Here is a 13,940-nt window from a genome sequence, read left to right on the forward strand (position 1 = left end):
TTACATTTTGTTTACTAAATTAACATCAAGCTTTCTAAATCAATCTCGAATTTGGGCAGTAGAATTTTTTCCCTACACCACTGTTCACTCGGTCTGATAGCTATAAACAGGGCTTCTAAACAGGGCTTCTCTCTCTCTCTCTCTCTCTCTCTCTCTCTCTCACTCACTCACTCACTCACTCACTCACTCACTCACTCACTCACTCACTCACTCACTCACTCACACACACACACACACACACACAGACAGACAGACAGACAAACAGACAGACAGAGAGGGGATAACAATCTTATTGACTGTCTCTTGAACTGACCTGTTTCATTCCTTTTTTGCTCCCCATAATCACCACACTACCCTTGAATGTTGTTTTGGGGTTTTAAAAAATGTTCTGAGCAGTTTTAATGTACATAAAAGATTTTGTCTCAGCCTCCGAACGAAACAAGGGCTAAATTAAATCAATTTAAGCTATAACGTCCACAACAGCTGGCAACATTTGAAACCATGCAGCTTGCAATCACATCAAGGTGGGGTGGGTTTTTTGGGTGGAATCTTTTGGAGGCTAAGGAGGCAAATTGGTAAAACATTATCTGTTTTCTGCATCAGTGTGGTACCTCAGTTGTGATACCTAGCAGAACAGCCAAAGCTATTTTTTTGACTTTGCCAAAGTCAAGTTCAGAGAGCAGGGACTAATAAAACCTCTGGGGAACTCCAAAGCTTGCTAAAGCTTGTTAAAGACTGATCACTGACTGGTTTTGGAGGAGAGGAGTAGGGATTAACTTTGCCTGGAAAAAATGTTACTATCTTTTGCCACTCCTTTATCTGAAACCATTCCAAGATAAATAATGTTGTGAACAATAGAAAAGACACACATTTTTAACACTACAATAAATGATTCATTTCCCCCATGCAGGGCTAAAAAAAAATGGAAATGGACTGCCTTCAAGTCGATCCCAACTTATGGCGACCCTATGAATAGAGTTCATGGTAAGCGATATTCAGAGGGGGTTTACCATTGCCTTCCTCTGAGGCTGAGAGGCAGTGACTGGCCCAAGGTCACCCAGTGAGCTTCGTGGCTGTGTGGGGATTCAAACCCTGGTCTCCCAGGTCGTAGTCCAGGGTTGTATTCAACTAACCTTTGCTCAGAGCAGACCCATTAACACTAATAACTTAAGTTAGTTGTGGCCATTAATTTCAGTGGGTCTTCTCTAAGTAAAAGATCCTCCGTGGCGCAGAGTGGTAAGCAGTGGTAACGCAGCCGAAGCTCTGCTCACGGCCGGAGTTCAATTCCAATGGAAGGAGGAAGTCAAATCTCCGGTAAAAGGGGTCGAGGTCCACTCAGTCTTCCATCCATCCGTGGTCAGTAAAATGAGTACCCGGCATATGCTGCGGGGTAAAGAAAGGTCGCGGAAGGAACTGGCAATCCCACCCCATATATATGGTCTGCCTAGTAAACGTCGAAGAGTCGGAAATAACTCGCACTATAAGTGCAGGGACACCTTTCCCTTTTACTCTAAGTAAAAGCTGAATACAACTCATGGCTAATGAATCATACTTTGATTAACTATGGGTAGAAATGCTTAGTTCATGTCTTCATACATATAGCAAGCAGCAGTTAGGATTGCAGCAGCTAAAGAGACTTGATGCAGAAGTGATTATGGCTGGACAAGATTTTTAAATGCAGAGTTGAAAACACAAGTCTTCAGTAGCAAATATGCTTAAGAGTTCCACATCAATGTGCTTAGGTCAGGATTTTTATAAGGAAGTGTAGGATAAGTACAGAAATGAGGAACTAAACAGGAGTGCATGTGTACTGTGTTGGAAGGTAAGATTAGCTAGTATGTTCTTACCTGGAACATCAAACAAATAAACTGGATGTGAGTATATGACCCAGGAGAAGACAAAGATTGAGGGAGTCAATCAGAAACAGACACCCACAATATGAATGAAGATAGTGGAAAAAGGATAGAAACATGGTACAGAGGAGGAAGTGCGTGGGGGGGGGCAGGGGAAGACCTGGGATGGAGGAACAAGACTAGAGTAACTAAGGCTGCAATCCAGTACACACTTACCTGAGAGTAAGTCCCATGGAACCCAATGCAGCTTACTTCTGAGTAGACATGTATTGGATTGCAGCCTAAGTAAGAGAAGGGAGAAGAACTGCACCCAGGGATCAGACCTATATGTGAGGCACTCAGAGATCATCTGTGCTTGCAAGGTAAGAAACCATTATGTGTAAGAAAAATGGAAATTGACTGCCTTCAAGTCAACGTATGGCAACGTTTTGGCAAGGATTTTCATCGTAAGCGGTATTCAGAAGTGGTTTACCATTGCCTTTTTTTTATAATAATTTTTTTATTATTCAAATTTTTATAAAAACAAATACAAATACAACAAAAACAATACAACAGAAAAAAAATAAAATAAAAAGAAAAACTTGACTTCCGATTTGTTACAGATCAGCTATAAGTATATAATGTATATCAAACCTGTCTCCTAGAACATACGAAATTCACTTTTTTCCAAAGTCTATCTTAATTAATCGTCAAATCCCATTATCATCATTTCATTTTTGAGGCTGAGAGGCAGTGACTGGCCCAAGGTCACCCAGTGAGTGTGTAAGAAGCAATAGCTTCGTATGTGTTTTTTGTGTGTGTGTGTTTTGTTGTAGTTAAACTTTAAAATCATTTGAACTTGTCTGATCTATCACTGCTTGTTTCAGGGAATAGGAAGACTCAGATCTTTAAAGAGGGTGGCAGAATCCCTGTTGAAGACTGTTGGGGCCATCCATGTTCTAAGATTTCTTACAAAAACATTCCTATCCCCAATAACATTATTAATCGTTGCTTTAACATCTGCATTGCAGCATCCAAAACCTTAAGAATATAGTATCAGTAATGGGATGATGATGATGATGATAATAATAATAATAATAATAATAATAATAATAATAATAATAGAAGATTTATGAATTTTGCTTGGGTTTAGTCAAGGTGGCCTCATTCATATCTCTATATAATCATATTTATGCATGATATGCATATATGAAACATGAGGAAAACATTCAAATAGATTGGGTACATGGTGAGGTATAGTTTTTAGGGCTCTGCTGTCCAATTAATTTAAAGAACAAAGAGACTTGTGGTACCTTAAAGACTAACACAATTATGGCATAAGCTTTCATAAGACTTAAAGTTGAACAGTTTCCAGCTGTTAAACTTGAAATGGTATTTTCTACTGCTTCGGCAAAGTGGTGGCGGAGTAGGCACTCTTTGGAACCACCGAAGCCAAATGGCCTCACTCTGTAAGGACCCTTTGTTCCCCAGGGTCCTTCATCAGAGTGAGGCATTGTCAGCTGTGAGGCCCTGAGAGCCTTGGTATATCTGTATTGCTGTAGCTCCGTCTCAGGCAGCAAAACACCTTGTGCTGGCCCTGATTCAACATGCAAGTAGACTTCCACTTGTGCAACCCTCCTTTCTTAATCCTTCTCTTCAATGTGATGTTCCTCTATTAGTGTATATATGGTAAGTGCTGTTTGTATAGGAGATACATGGTAAGTGGAATGAAAGAGGAGGGAGGAGTGAATGGGAAGTAGAATGCTGGATGATTGGCTGAATGTTTAAAATGGCTGACAGTATAAATAGAAGGATGTCAGGTAAATCTGGGTGGATGTGAGGTGGAAGGTGGACGTTGTGGGTTGTTTTGGTGGGTTTTTGAGAGGAGATTGTGTGGAGAGTTGGTGGATGTGAGGAGAGGGTGGAGTTCGGATTAATACTAAGACCAGTACCTCAGGAATAGATGAAACCATATGCTTAAGTGCCTTTATAAAGAAATCTTGTTATCTTTGTTATTTAATAAATATATTTGGTTTACCAAAGGTCTGATCCTTGGCTGGGGTTTCACAGACCCGAAGGGAGGGTACGGTAACTACCAAGGCTGAAGAGTGACAAATGGTGGCAGCGGGGAAGGGAAGAATAACACCACAAGTATTCAGAGCAAACCAGAATTATCTGCATTGATACAAAGGGAGTGGGACAGCTTAAGCACTCAGTCACAGAGGTAACCTGATAGAGAGACTCAGGCAGAGTCTCTGGGAATACTGGTTATAGGACGTGACTGGTGGTGCTGCCTAGCAGGGGGATCTGTTGAGATCTGTGCTAGAGCGGGGAGAGAAACCATAAAAAAGGACAGTCCGGACTGGTGGAGTCCCTGGTGGTGCCTAGTGACAGGCAGTAACCACGAGCAGGTAGGAACCTGACAGGGAGAGCCGGGGAAGGACCGTCACACTGGCCCTGATTCAACATGCAAGTAGACTTCCACTTGTGCAACCCTCCTTTCTTAATCCTTCTCTTCAACTGCAGCTCCAAAGAAAACCACTCTTGACGGTCAGGAGACTTTCAGGAATGGTGTGGAATATCACAAGGTTATCACCTTTCATAAGAAAAGGTACCATCTTCTGCAGGGGCAGGGTTAGGATTAAAGACAATGTCTGCGGTCCCTCCCACAACCACACTGAATGATGGTTGCTTCAATACTCTTTGCTGCCCTTGGCTTCTCCTGGGAGGAAGGGCGGGATATAAATCAAATCATAAATAAATAAATAAAAATCTGATTTTTCATTCATTCATTGCGATCTGTTGCATTTTGTTGAGAGCAATCAGTGCCATGTCATATGACCATTTTGTTTACAGGTTGAAGTCAAAATGAAGTTGTCTTCCTGACAATATGTCTGAAAGGTGGATATGTCATACAAATAGACAGAGCTCACCCTGAAAAATTTCAGTTTGTTTCTGATCCATAGGTGATCTGCTAAGAAAAATAAATGCAATATGAATGTGCACACACAGTGCAACTGTGGATGCACTTTGGCTCAATACAACATCATGATTTTGTGAACTGTTATTTATGTGTGTGTGTGGTGACATTTGTTGGTGGGTGTTCCCTTTTGCCAGACTACCTCACTTCGGATTTGTACTCATCTTGGGAGACCTAAGCTGTCTTCTTTCTCGGGACCTTAACTGTTTGAGGTTTTGAGTTTCCCCTTTTTAAGCAGATGGTGGATAATGCTATGGCAGTCAATGGTTATAAATGCACCATTGGATCTTGGATCTTCTGGACATTTTTTGGGGGGTGGGGACAACTACATACATTGGGTGTTAATGTTTTTTTTACTTGGGAAGTTTTGTGTAAGGGCAGTCTTCTGAAAGGCCTTTTTTTAAAAACAACAACACCCCACCTTTAAAAAAGCCCAGTCCACATACTGGGTTTAGTGGCTACACTAGAGTGAGATGATTTGTATTCCCATCACAGGAGATTAGGAAGAACAAAATACATAATTTAAAGTGAAGTGAAGGAGTTCCATCTGGGTAAGGGAGGAAGAGCTAGTCTACCAGCTAGCCCATTTCTGGTAGCAGTTGACTTGGCCACAGTGACACATGCTTTGGTGTTATAGAATCAGAATCACAGAATACTAGAGTTGGAAGGGGCCTATAAGGCCATCAAGTCCAACCCCCTGCTCAATGCAGGAATCCAAATCAAAGCATTCCTGACAGATGGCTGTCCAGCTGCTTCTTGAATGCCTCCCGTGTCAGAGAGCCCACTACCTCTCTAGGTAATTGGTTCCATTGTTGTATGGCTCTAACAGTTAGGAAGGTTTACCTGATGTCCAGTCGAAATCTGGCTTCCTGCAACTTGAGCGCATTATTCCGTGTCCTACATTTTGGGACAAACGAGAAGAGATCCTGGCCCTCCTGTGTGTGACAACCTTTCATGTACTTGAAAAGTGCTATCATTGGATCCATTCCAGTCGGGCTTCAGGACTGGACATGGAACTGAAACAGCCTTGGTCGCTCTGGTGGATGATTTGAGGAGGGCGTTGGACAGAGGTGAACACACATTACTTGTCCACCTGGACCTCTCAGCGGCTTTTGATGCCGTTGACCACGGTATCCTCCTGGATCGCCTGAGCGGAATGGGAATAGGAGGCACTGTTTTACAGTGGTTCCATTCCTATCTCTCTGATAGGCACCAGCGGGTGGCATTGGGAGATGAGGCTTCAGACCCTTGACCTCTCAATTGTGGTGTGCCACAGGGTTCTATCCTGTCTCCCATGCTATTCAACATCTATATAAAGCCGCTGGGGGGCATCATCAGGAGATTTGGGCTGCAGTGCCACCAATATGCGGATGACACTCAGCTCTATCTTTCATTTAAGTCCTCACAAGAGATGGCTGTGGATACCATTTCCAAGTGCCTGGAGGCCGTAAGTGAATGGATGGGAGGAAACAGGCTGAAGCTGAAACCCCGACAAGACCGAGGTACTGCTTGTGGGAGATAGAAGGAAGTTGGGTGATTTTGACCTGGTGTTGAATGGGGTAAGATTGCCCCTGAAGAACCAGGTTCGCAGCCTCAGTGTTGTTCTTGATTCCCAGCTGTCCATGGAGGCTCAGGTCGTGGCGGTGAGCCGGGCAGCTTGGTATCAATTACATTTGATACAAAGGCTGCGACCCTACCTCCCTGTCCATCTGCTCCCACAGGTGGTACATGCCCTGGTCTCCTCTCGCTTAGACTATTGTAATGCGCTCTACATGGGGCTACCCTTGAAGACGGTCCGGAAATTACAGCTGGTACAGAACGCGGCAGCACGTCTGATCAAGAACAGCCACCGCCGAGACCATATCACTCCAGTACTTAAAGATCTGCACTGGCTACCAGTTGTTTACTGGGCCCAATTCAAGGTGTTGGTTTTAACCTTTAAAGCCCTACACGGTTTTGGTCCAGTTTATCTAAAGGAACGCCTTCAGCATCACCAGATAGGCCGCCAAACGAGATCAGCCTCCCAAGACCTTCTCTCGGTCCCACCAGTCAAAACAGCTAAGCTGGTGCGGACCAGAGAGAGGGCATTTTCAATTGTGGCCCCCGCCCTCTGGAACTCTCTGCCTTATAATAATAATAATAATAATAAAATTTTATTTAGCAGACGCCCATCTGTCCGACTGAACGGACACTCTGGGCGACGTACAATATAAAATACAATATAAAATACAATCTCCTTATATACATAATCATCACATTATTAATGTCATAACATCTCATCTAAAGACCATCTTACGCTAATACAGTGTAAAACCTAACCCACCCCAGAGATCCCATAGGCCTGCCTGAAGAGCCAGGTCTTCAAGGCTCGGCCAAAAGTCAACAGAGAGGGGGCATGCCAAAGGTCAAAGGGAAGTAAGTTCCAGAGGGTGGGGGCCACGATCGAAAAAGCCCTCTCCCTGGTCCGCACCAACCTAGTTGTCTTAGTCGGTGGGACCGAGAGAAGGTCCTGTGAGGCTGATCTTGTTTGGCGGCATATTTGGTGATACTGGAGGCGCTCCTTCAGATAAACTGGGCCGGAACCGTATAGGGTTTTAATGGTTAAAACCAACACCTTGAATTGGGCCCGGTATACAACTGGCAACCAGTGTAATTCAATCAGCACTGGGGTGATATGATCGCGGCCGCGGGTCTGCTTTATTAAGCGTGCCGCCACATTTTGTACCAGCTGAAGTTTCCGGACCGTCTTCAAGGGTAACCCCACGTAGAGCGCATTACAGTAGTCTAATCGAGAGGAGATCAGGGCATGTATCACTCGTGGGAGCAGATGTATGGGAAGATAGGGTCGCAGCCTATCTCTGCCATGCCACCTCCCTGACAGGCTTCCGCCGAGAACTGAAAACTTGGTTTTTTAGGCAGGCATTCGAGACCTCTGTCTAATTTAGTTTAAATTTTTGTATGATGGGGGTAGGTTTGGATTGAGTATACTTATTGTTGTTTTGTATTATATGTTATATTTTACTCTATGTTATATTTTAGTCTATGTATGCCGCCTAGAGTGGCCATTAATTCGGCCAGATAGGCGGCCTAGAAATAAAATTTTATTATTATTATTATTATTATCATATCTCCCCTCAGTCTTCTCTCCTCCAGGCTAAACATGCCCAGTTCTTTAAGTCTTTCCTCATAGGGCTTTGTTTCCAGTCCCCTGATCATCCTTGCTGCTCTCCTCTGAACCTGTCCCAGTTTGTCTGCATCCTTCTTGAAGTGTGGAGACCAGAACTGGGCATAGTATTCAAGATGAAGCCTAACCAGTGCTGAATAGAGGGGAACTAATAGTTCACATGATTTTGAAACAATATTTCTGTTAATGCAGCCTAATATAGCATTTGCCTTTTTTGCAGCCACGTCACATTGTTGGCTCATATTCAGCTTGTGATCAATGACAATTCCAAGATCCTTCTCACATGTCATATTGCTGAGCCAAGTATCTCCCATCTTATAATTGCATTTGGTTTCTTTTTCCTAAGTATAGAACTTTGCATTTATCCCTGTTGAATTTCATTCTGTTGTTTTCAGCCCAATGCTCCAGCCTTTCAAGGTCCCTTTGAATTTTGTTTTTGTCTTCCTTGGTATTAGCTGTGCCCTCCAATTTTGTATCATCTGCAAATTTGATAAGTATGCTCTGTACCTCCTCTTCCATGTCATTAATAAAAAAGTTGAAGAGCACTCGTCCCAGGACCAAGCCCTGTGGTGCCCCACTTGTTACTTCCACCCAGTTTGAGAAGGAACCATTGATAAGCACTCTTTGAGTTTGATTCTGGATCCAACTGTGGATCCACCTAATAGTTGTTCCATGCAGCCCACATTTAGCTAGCTTGCTAATCAGAATATCTTGGGGCACTTTGGAAAAAGCTTTGCTGAAATCGAGATATATTATGTCTACAGCATTCCCACAGTCTACAAGGGAGGTTACCGAATCAAAAAACGAGATAAGATTAGTTTGGCAGGATTTGTTCTTCATAAATCCATGTTGGCTCCTAGTAATCACTGCATTGTTTTCAAGGTGCTTACAGATTGACTGCTTTATAATCTGCTCCAGAATTTTTCCAGGGATTGATGTTAGGCTGACTGGTCTGTAGTTCCCCAGTTCCTCCTTTTTGAAGATAGGGACAACATTAGCTCTCCTCCAGTCATTTGGCACTTCGTAAAATTAATAGACAGCGGTTCTGAGAGTTCTTCAGCCAGTTCCTTCAGTACTCTAGGATGCAGTTTATCGGGCCCTGCCGATTTGAACTCATTCAAAGTGATTAGGTATTCCTTGTCTATCAATCTCAAGTTCCAATCCTGCCCCTTCTACTTCGTGTTTCCTGGGAGGGTCATAGACCTTTTTTGGGGAGAAGACTGAGCCAAAGTAGGAATCGAGCACTTCTGCCTTTTCTTTGTCATCTGTTATCATTTTGCCATCCTCACTGAGTAGCTATGCCACCATTTCTTTTCTCTGTCTTTTACTATGGATGTACCTGAACATAGCTTTTTTGTTGCTTTTAGCATCCCTCGCTAACCTCAGCTCATTCTCAGCTTTAGCCTTCCTGACACCATCCCTGCAATTCTGTGATAGCTGCCTGTACTCTTCCTTTGTAGCCTGGCCTTCTTTCCACTTCCTGTATGCGTCCTTTTTTGTTTTCAGGTCAGCTTGTTTCAGGTCATTGAAGCTTGATTGCTGTAATGCACTCTTGGTGGAGCTGCCTTTCAAAAAGTTTGGAAATTGCAGTTGGTTCAAAATGCAGCAACCAGAATGTTAACTGGATCATCATGGCATGGGAATCGTTATCATCCCTGTGCTTTATTGACTCCACACACTCCCAGTTTGTTTCTGGGTCCAATTCAAAGTGCTAGTTTTTACCTTTAAAGCCCTAAATAGCTTGGACCAATGTACCTGAGGGACAGCTTATGCCCATATGTACCTGCCTATGATTTAAGGTCATCTGGCTCTGATCTCTTCTGGATGCCTGGAATGAAAGATGTTAGTCTGGCAGGCATGCGGGAGACAACCTTTTCAGCTGTGGCCCCCAGGCTTTGGAATACCCTACCCCAAGAAGTCTGCTCTGCTCCCGCCGATGGTGTTCCGGAGACTTCAGAAAACCATATTGTTCTGGGGGATTGAAGATATAGCCCTTTCTAGTTTTACCTTTTTAATCTCCTTTTGATATCACTCTCCTTGAATTACTAACTGTATTTTATGTATTTTTATCTATTTTAATGTTTTTTGCGTTTTTATTTACTGTGTATGATGGCATTGTGAGCCCCCAAGTGCACCATTACAGGTTACAAGGGTGGGATATACATACTATTATTATTATAATGAAGTTATTTAGTTACTAGAAACCTTCGTGGAGTGAGGGAGTTAAAATGCAGGATGAGTGATTTCTTTGGCCATTGGTAGACGCTCTGGAGGGTACCAACATGAATTACAGTGGAGTTGCAGTGGACTTGCATGCAATCAACAAGACATTTATTTTTATTTTTAATGCATCAGTTTTGTGCAGATCTGATTCTTCACAAAAGTATGTAGTTTTTAAATGACTCATGAGGAAATAATCTGTCAGGCCAGCCCAAGGAAGCTAAAGGAACTGGGTGGATTCCACCCTCCTCTCCCTTCTGTTCTGTGTATGTGCGTGCTTGCACAGACTGGGAGGAGGAGATGGAGGGCAAACATCTTCATCATTACTACCACTACTACTACCACCAGCAGCACCCTTCTCTCTTTTCGTAACTCTCCCCCCCCAATACAGAACTCTCTAGTTTGCCAATTGTGAAACATGCTGGAAACATTTGTTTGCGCATGTTTCCTGTTGAATTTTATATATATGTACATTTGCAGAGTTGTGAAAAAGCTGATGGACGTAATGGGGAGTGGAGAACTAGTAATTGCCAGGAGGGCATGTGATGTTCCTGTATTAATGTATATATGGTAAGTGCTGTTTGTATAGAAGATACATGGTAAGTGGAATGAAAGAGGAGGGGGGAGTAAATGAGCAGTAGAATGCTGGATGATTGGCTGAGTGTTTGGATGGCTGAGAGTATAAATGGAAGGATGACAGTTGAATCTTGGTGGACGTTAGTGGGTTGTTTGAGAAGTGTTTGGTGGTGTTTGGAGGTGGATGTCAGGAGCGTGTGGAGAAAGAGAGAGTGGGAGTTCTAGTTCAGGATAAGTCAAGTATCACAGAAATAGATGAAACCATATGCTTAAGTACCATTAGAAAAGTAATCTTGTTATCTCTGTTATTTAATAAAAACTATATTTGGTTTACCGAAGGCCTGATCCTTGGCTGGGGTTTCACAGACCAGAAGGGAGGGTAAGGTAATGACCAAGGCTGAAGGGAAACAGTAACAAATGGTGGCAGCGGTGAAAAGGAGATTATAACATTCATAAGTATCTAGAGCAACCCTGAGTTATGAGTTATCTGCAGTGACACAAGGGGGTTGGGGACAGCTTAAGCACGCAGTCACAGAGGTAACCTGATTGAGAGAGACTCAGGCAGAGTCTCTGGGGATACTGGTTATAGGACGTGACTGGTGGTGCTGCCTAGCAGGGGGATCTGGTGAGGTCTATGCTAGAGCGGAGAAACCATAAAAAAGGACAGTCCGGACTGGTGGAGTCCCTGGTGGTGCCTAGTGACAGGCAGTAGCCACAAGCAGGTAGGAACCTGACAGGGAGAGCCAGGGAACGGCGTCACAGGGCACAGCTATGGGCAAACATTCTATCAAACACAACCCCCTACTGTAGATGGGAAATATTAATATAGGGGCAAATGTAGTACTCATGTATGCACAAATGCACACAGAAAAAATGGATCTGTATAACCTCCTAGCATGGACACAGGCTTACAAAGGAACATAAGGAGGAATTGGCATCATGACAACAATAATGTTGTTTGCAAAAAAAGAAAGAAAAAAGATCAGTGATACAAACTATTACTGAATGGAGGCAGAAAATGTGGGAGTCTGTCTCAATGGCCAAGTTAACTCATTTTGTTTGAGAAAAAGACACAAATTTGCAACAAATTAGCAGCCATTTATTGAATATAGCAAGGATTTAGGGTTAATTAAAATATATTGTAGGTTTATGCTGTTTTGCAGTCATGTTTGGCAAGGATAGTTAAATTATTATTTAATCCGTTCTTGAAATGTTGTGATATAGATTCTTGTCTCCCATTTCTTTTTCACTTTGGTTAATTTCTTTTGAAACAGAATTAAAGTTTGTATTCAATTCTGACGATTTATGCAATTATAATTCTGCAGAGGCTTTGTTTAAATTTAGACACCTCACCCCCTTTTCTTGACTTATAAGCACTTGAAACTTAAAAAAAATAGAAGCAGTATTGATCCATTAGAAAAATTCCAAAATCCAGTTAACAAATACCTTTATACTTAGGACCAACCAAACAAGTAACAAACTAGTGAGCAAACTTTCATGTTCTCAGGAACTCTTCTAGTGCCATGTCTGCTCAGAAGCAAGTCCTATTGACTTCAATGGGGCTTACTCCTAGCTCGGTGTGTATAGGGTTGCAGCCTTCAGGTAAGATCTTTGCAAAAATAGTGCGTAGAGGGGAAATGCTGGCATGCTGCTGAAGCCACAAAAACAGCATTGCCACTTCAGATTTTCATTCTGTTCCATTCCCCCACGGTACATCTAAACAGTGCATGCTCCTCAATGTATGTTCTTAGATTCAGATGGATTATCATTTTCAATGTGGAAACTATTTATCCGTTTTAAATTTTAAGCATTTGTATGACATCACTCCAAATAATCAGTAATTATAATACATATGGAAAAATAAACATAAAAATATCAAACAATGAATATGGGGAAAAGTAATACTTTTGAGATCAGCTCAGTGATGACAACTTTATTTTAAAATGTAAGCTCATTTTTTCCATAACAAATTTATTTTATTTATTTATTAAATTTATATACCGCCCCATAGCCGAAGCTCCCTGGGCGGTTCACAACAGACAATATCAAAATACAATAAAACACATATTTAAAACAATTCAAACAGCATTAAAATGGGCTTCCTTAAAAAATTATAAATTTAAAACATTTATAACATGGATATACATGAAGAGAGGAAATAGTAATTACTTCTATGTCTGTAAAATGCATTGTACATTGCTGTCTTTTCTAGTAACAAAATGTAGTTTTGAATGTATTCTTTATGTCTTGATATTTATGATACTAAGGGCTAATTTAGTATTTTTAAAATCAATTATTGACTGGGAGTACATATTGGAATAAATATTTACTCAAACGCTGAGTGGGATCTCTTCCACCTGCAACACCTCTTGTTTAAATCGGGAATTTTGCTAAGCGCTGTCGAGCTTTGGTGAGACGCTTAATTTTTTCCTTTAGAGTGTTCCTCACATTGGTAGTATCATTGCTTTCTTGAAGGAGAATGCCAAACTGTTCTTTATTTTGCAAGAGCTGCATCATTGCGTCCCGTATATTCTCGGCATAATCCTGGAGAATATATGTCTGAATGATCATTGGAATTTGGGTACCCAGACGGATTCCTGCACTCTGAAAATAGAATGATAAATGTTGTGGTTTTTAAAAGATTGCATCAAAGACAAACAAACCTAGGAAGAAAGCATCGCCAAGGGACTACCTACAAGGTCATCCATTTAAATATGGGTGCTTGGTCAAAGAAAAAAAAGGCTAACTTCCAAACACAATTTAAAAAGAAGCAGCAGCAAATAGCAGCAGCAGCAGAATAATAATAATAAACTTTATTTCTACCCCGCCCTTTTTCCAATAGGACTCAGAGCGGCTTACAACTAAAAACAACACAATTAAAACATACAGAAATATACAATTAAAATAGAATTAAACTATGAGAAAAATTAAAACCATAAAACATACGTTAAAAACAGCAGGCAATTTAAAATAACAATACCATATAATGTAGTCACCAATCCTAGGACACTTAATCCTAGTCGTTCTCTATCCCAAATGCCCGTTGAAATAAAACAGTCTTTACTTGTCGCCGGAAAGACGGCAACGAGGGAGCTAATCGCACCTCACTCGGGAGGGAGTTCCATAGCCTAGGGGCGGCCACCGAAAA

The 13,940-nt window shown here is 41.9% G+C and overlaps 2 protein-coding genes across 4 annotated transcripts in view; both read right to left on the reverse strand.

The window, feature by feature from the left end:
• LOC133385152 (interferon-induced GTP-binding protein Mx2-like) overlaps positions 1-1,268 on the reverse strand; it is a 31,629-nt gene extending 30,361 nt beyond the window's left edge. Inside the window, exon 1 of the mRNA XM_061627604.1 lies at positions 1,134-1,268. The gene's annotated coding sequence lies outside the window, so the exon portion shown is untranslated. The remainder of the gene's footprint in view (positions 1-1,133) is intronic.
• Positions 1,269-12,730: 11,462 nt separating this feature from the next.
• LOC133385154 (interferon-induced GTP-binding protein Mx1-like) overlaps positions 12,731-13,940 on the reverse strand; it is a 45,069-nt gene continuing 43,859 nt past the window's right edge. For all 3 annotated transcript variants that reach the window (XM_061627607.1, XM_061627608.1, XM_061627610.1), the window contains one exon: positions 12,731-13,396. In XM_061627607.1, the coding sequence (XP_061483591.1) occupies positions 13,166-13,396 (231 nt within the window). In that variant the 3' untranslated portion in view covers positions 12,731-13,165. The remainder of the gene's footprint in view (positions 13,397-13,940) is intronic.

The sequence above is a fragment of the Rhineura floridana genome, chromosome 5 (assembly GCF_030035675.1).
Source record: "Rhineura floridana isolate rRhiFlo1 chromosome 5, rRhiFlo1.hap2, whole genome shotgun sequence".
Lineage (NCBI taxonomy): Eukaryota > Metazoa > Chordata > Lepidosauria > Squamata > Rhineuridae > Rhineura > Rhineura floridana.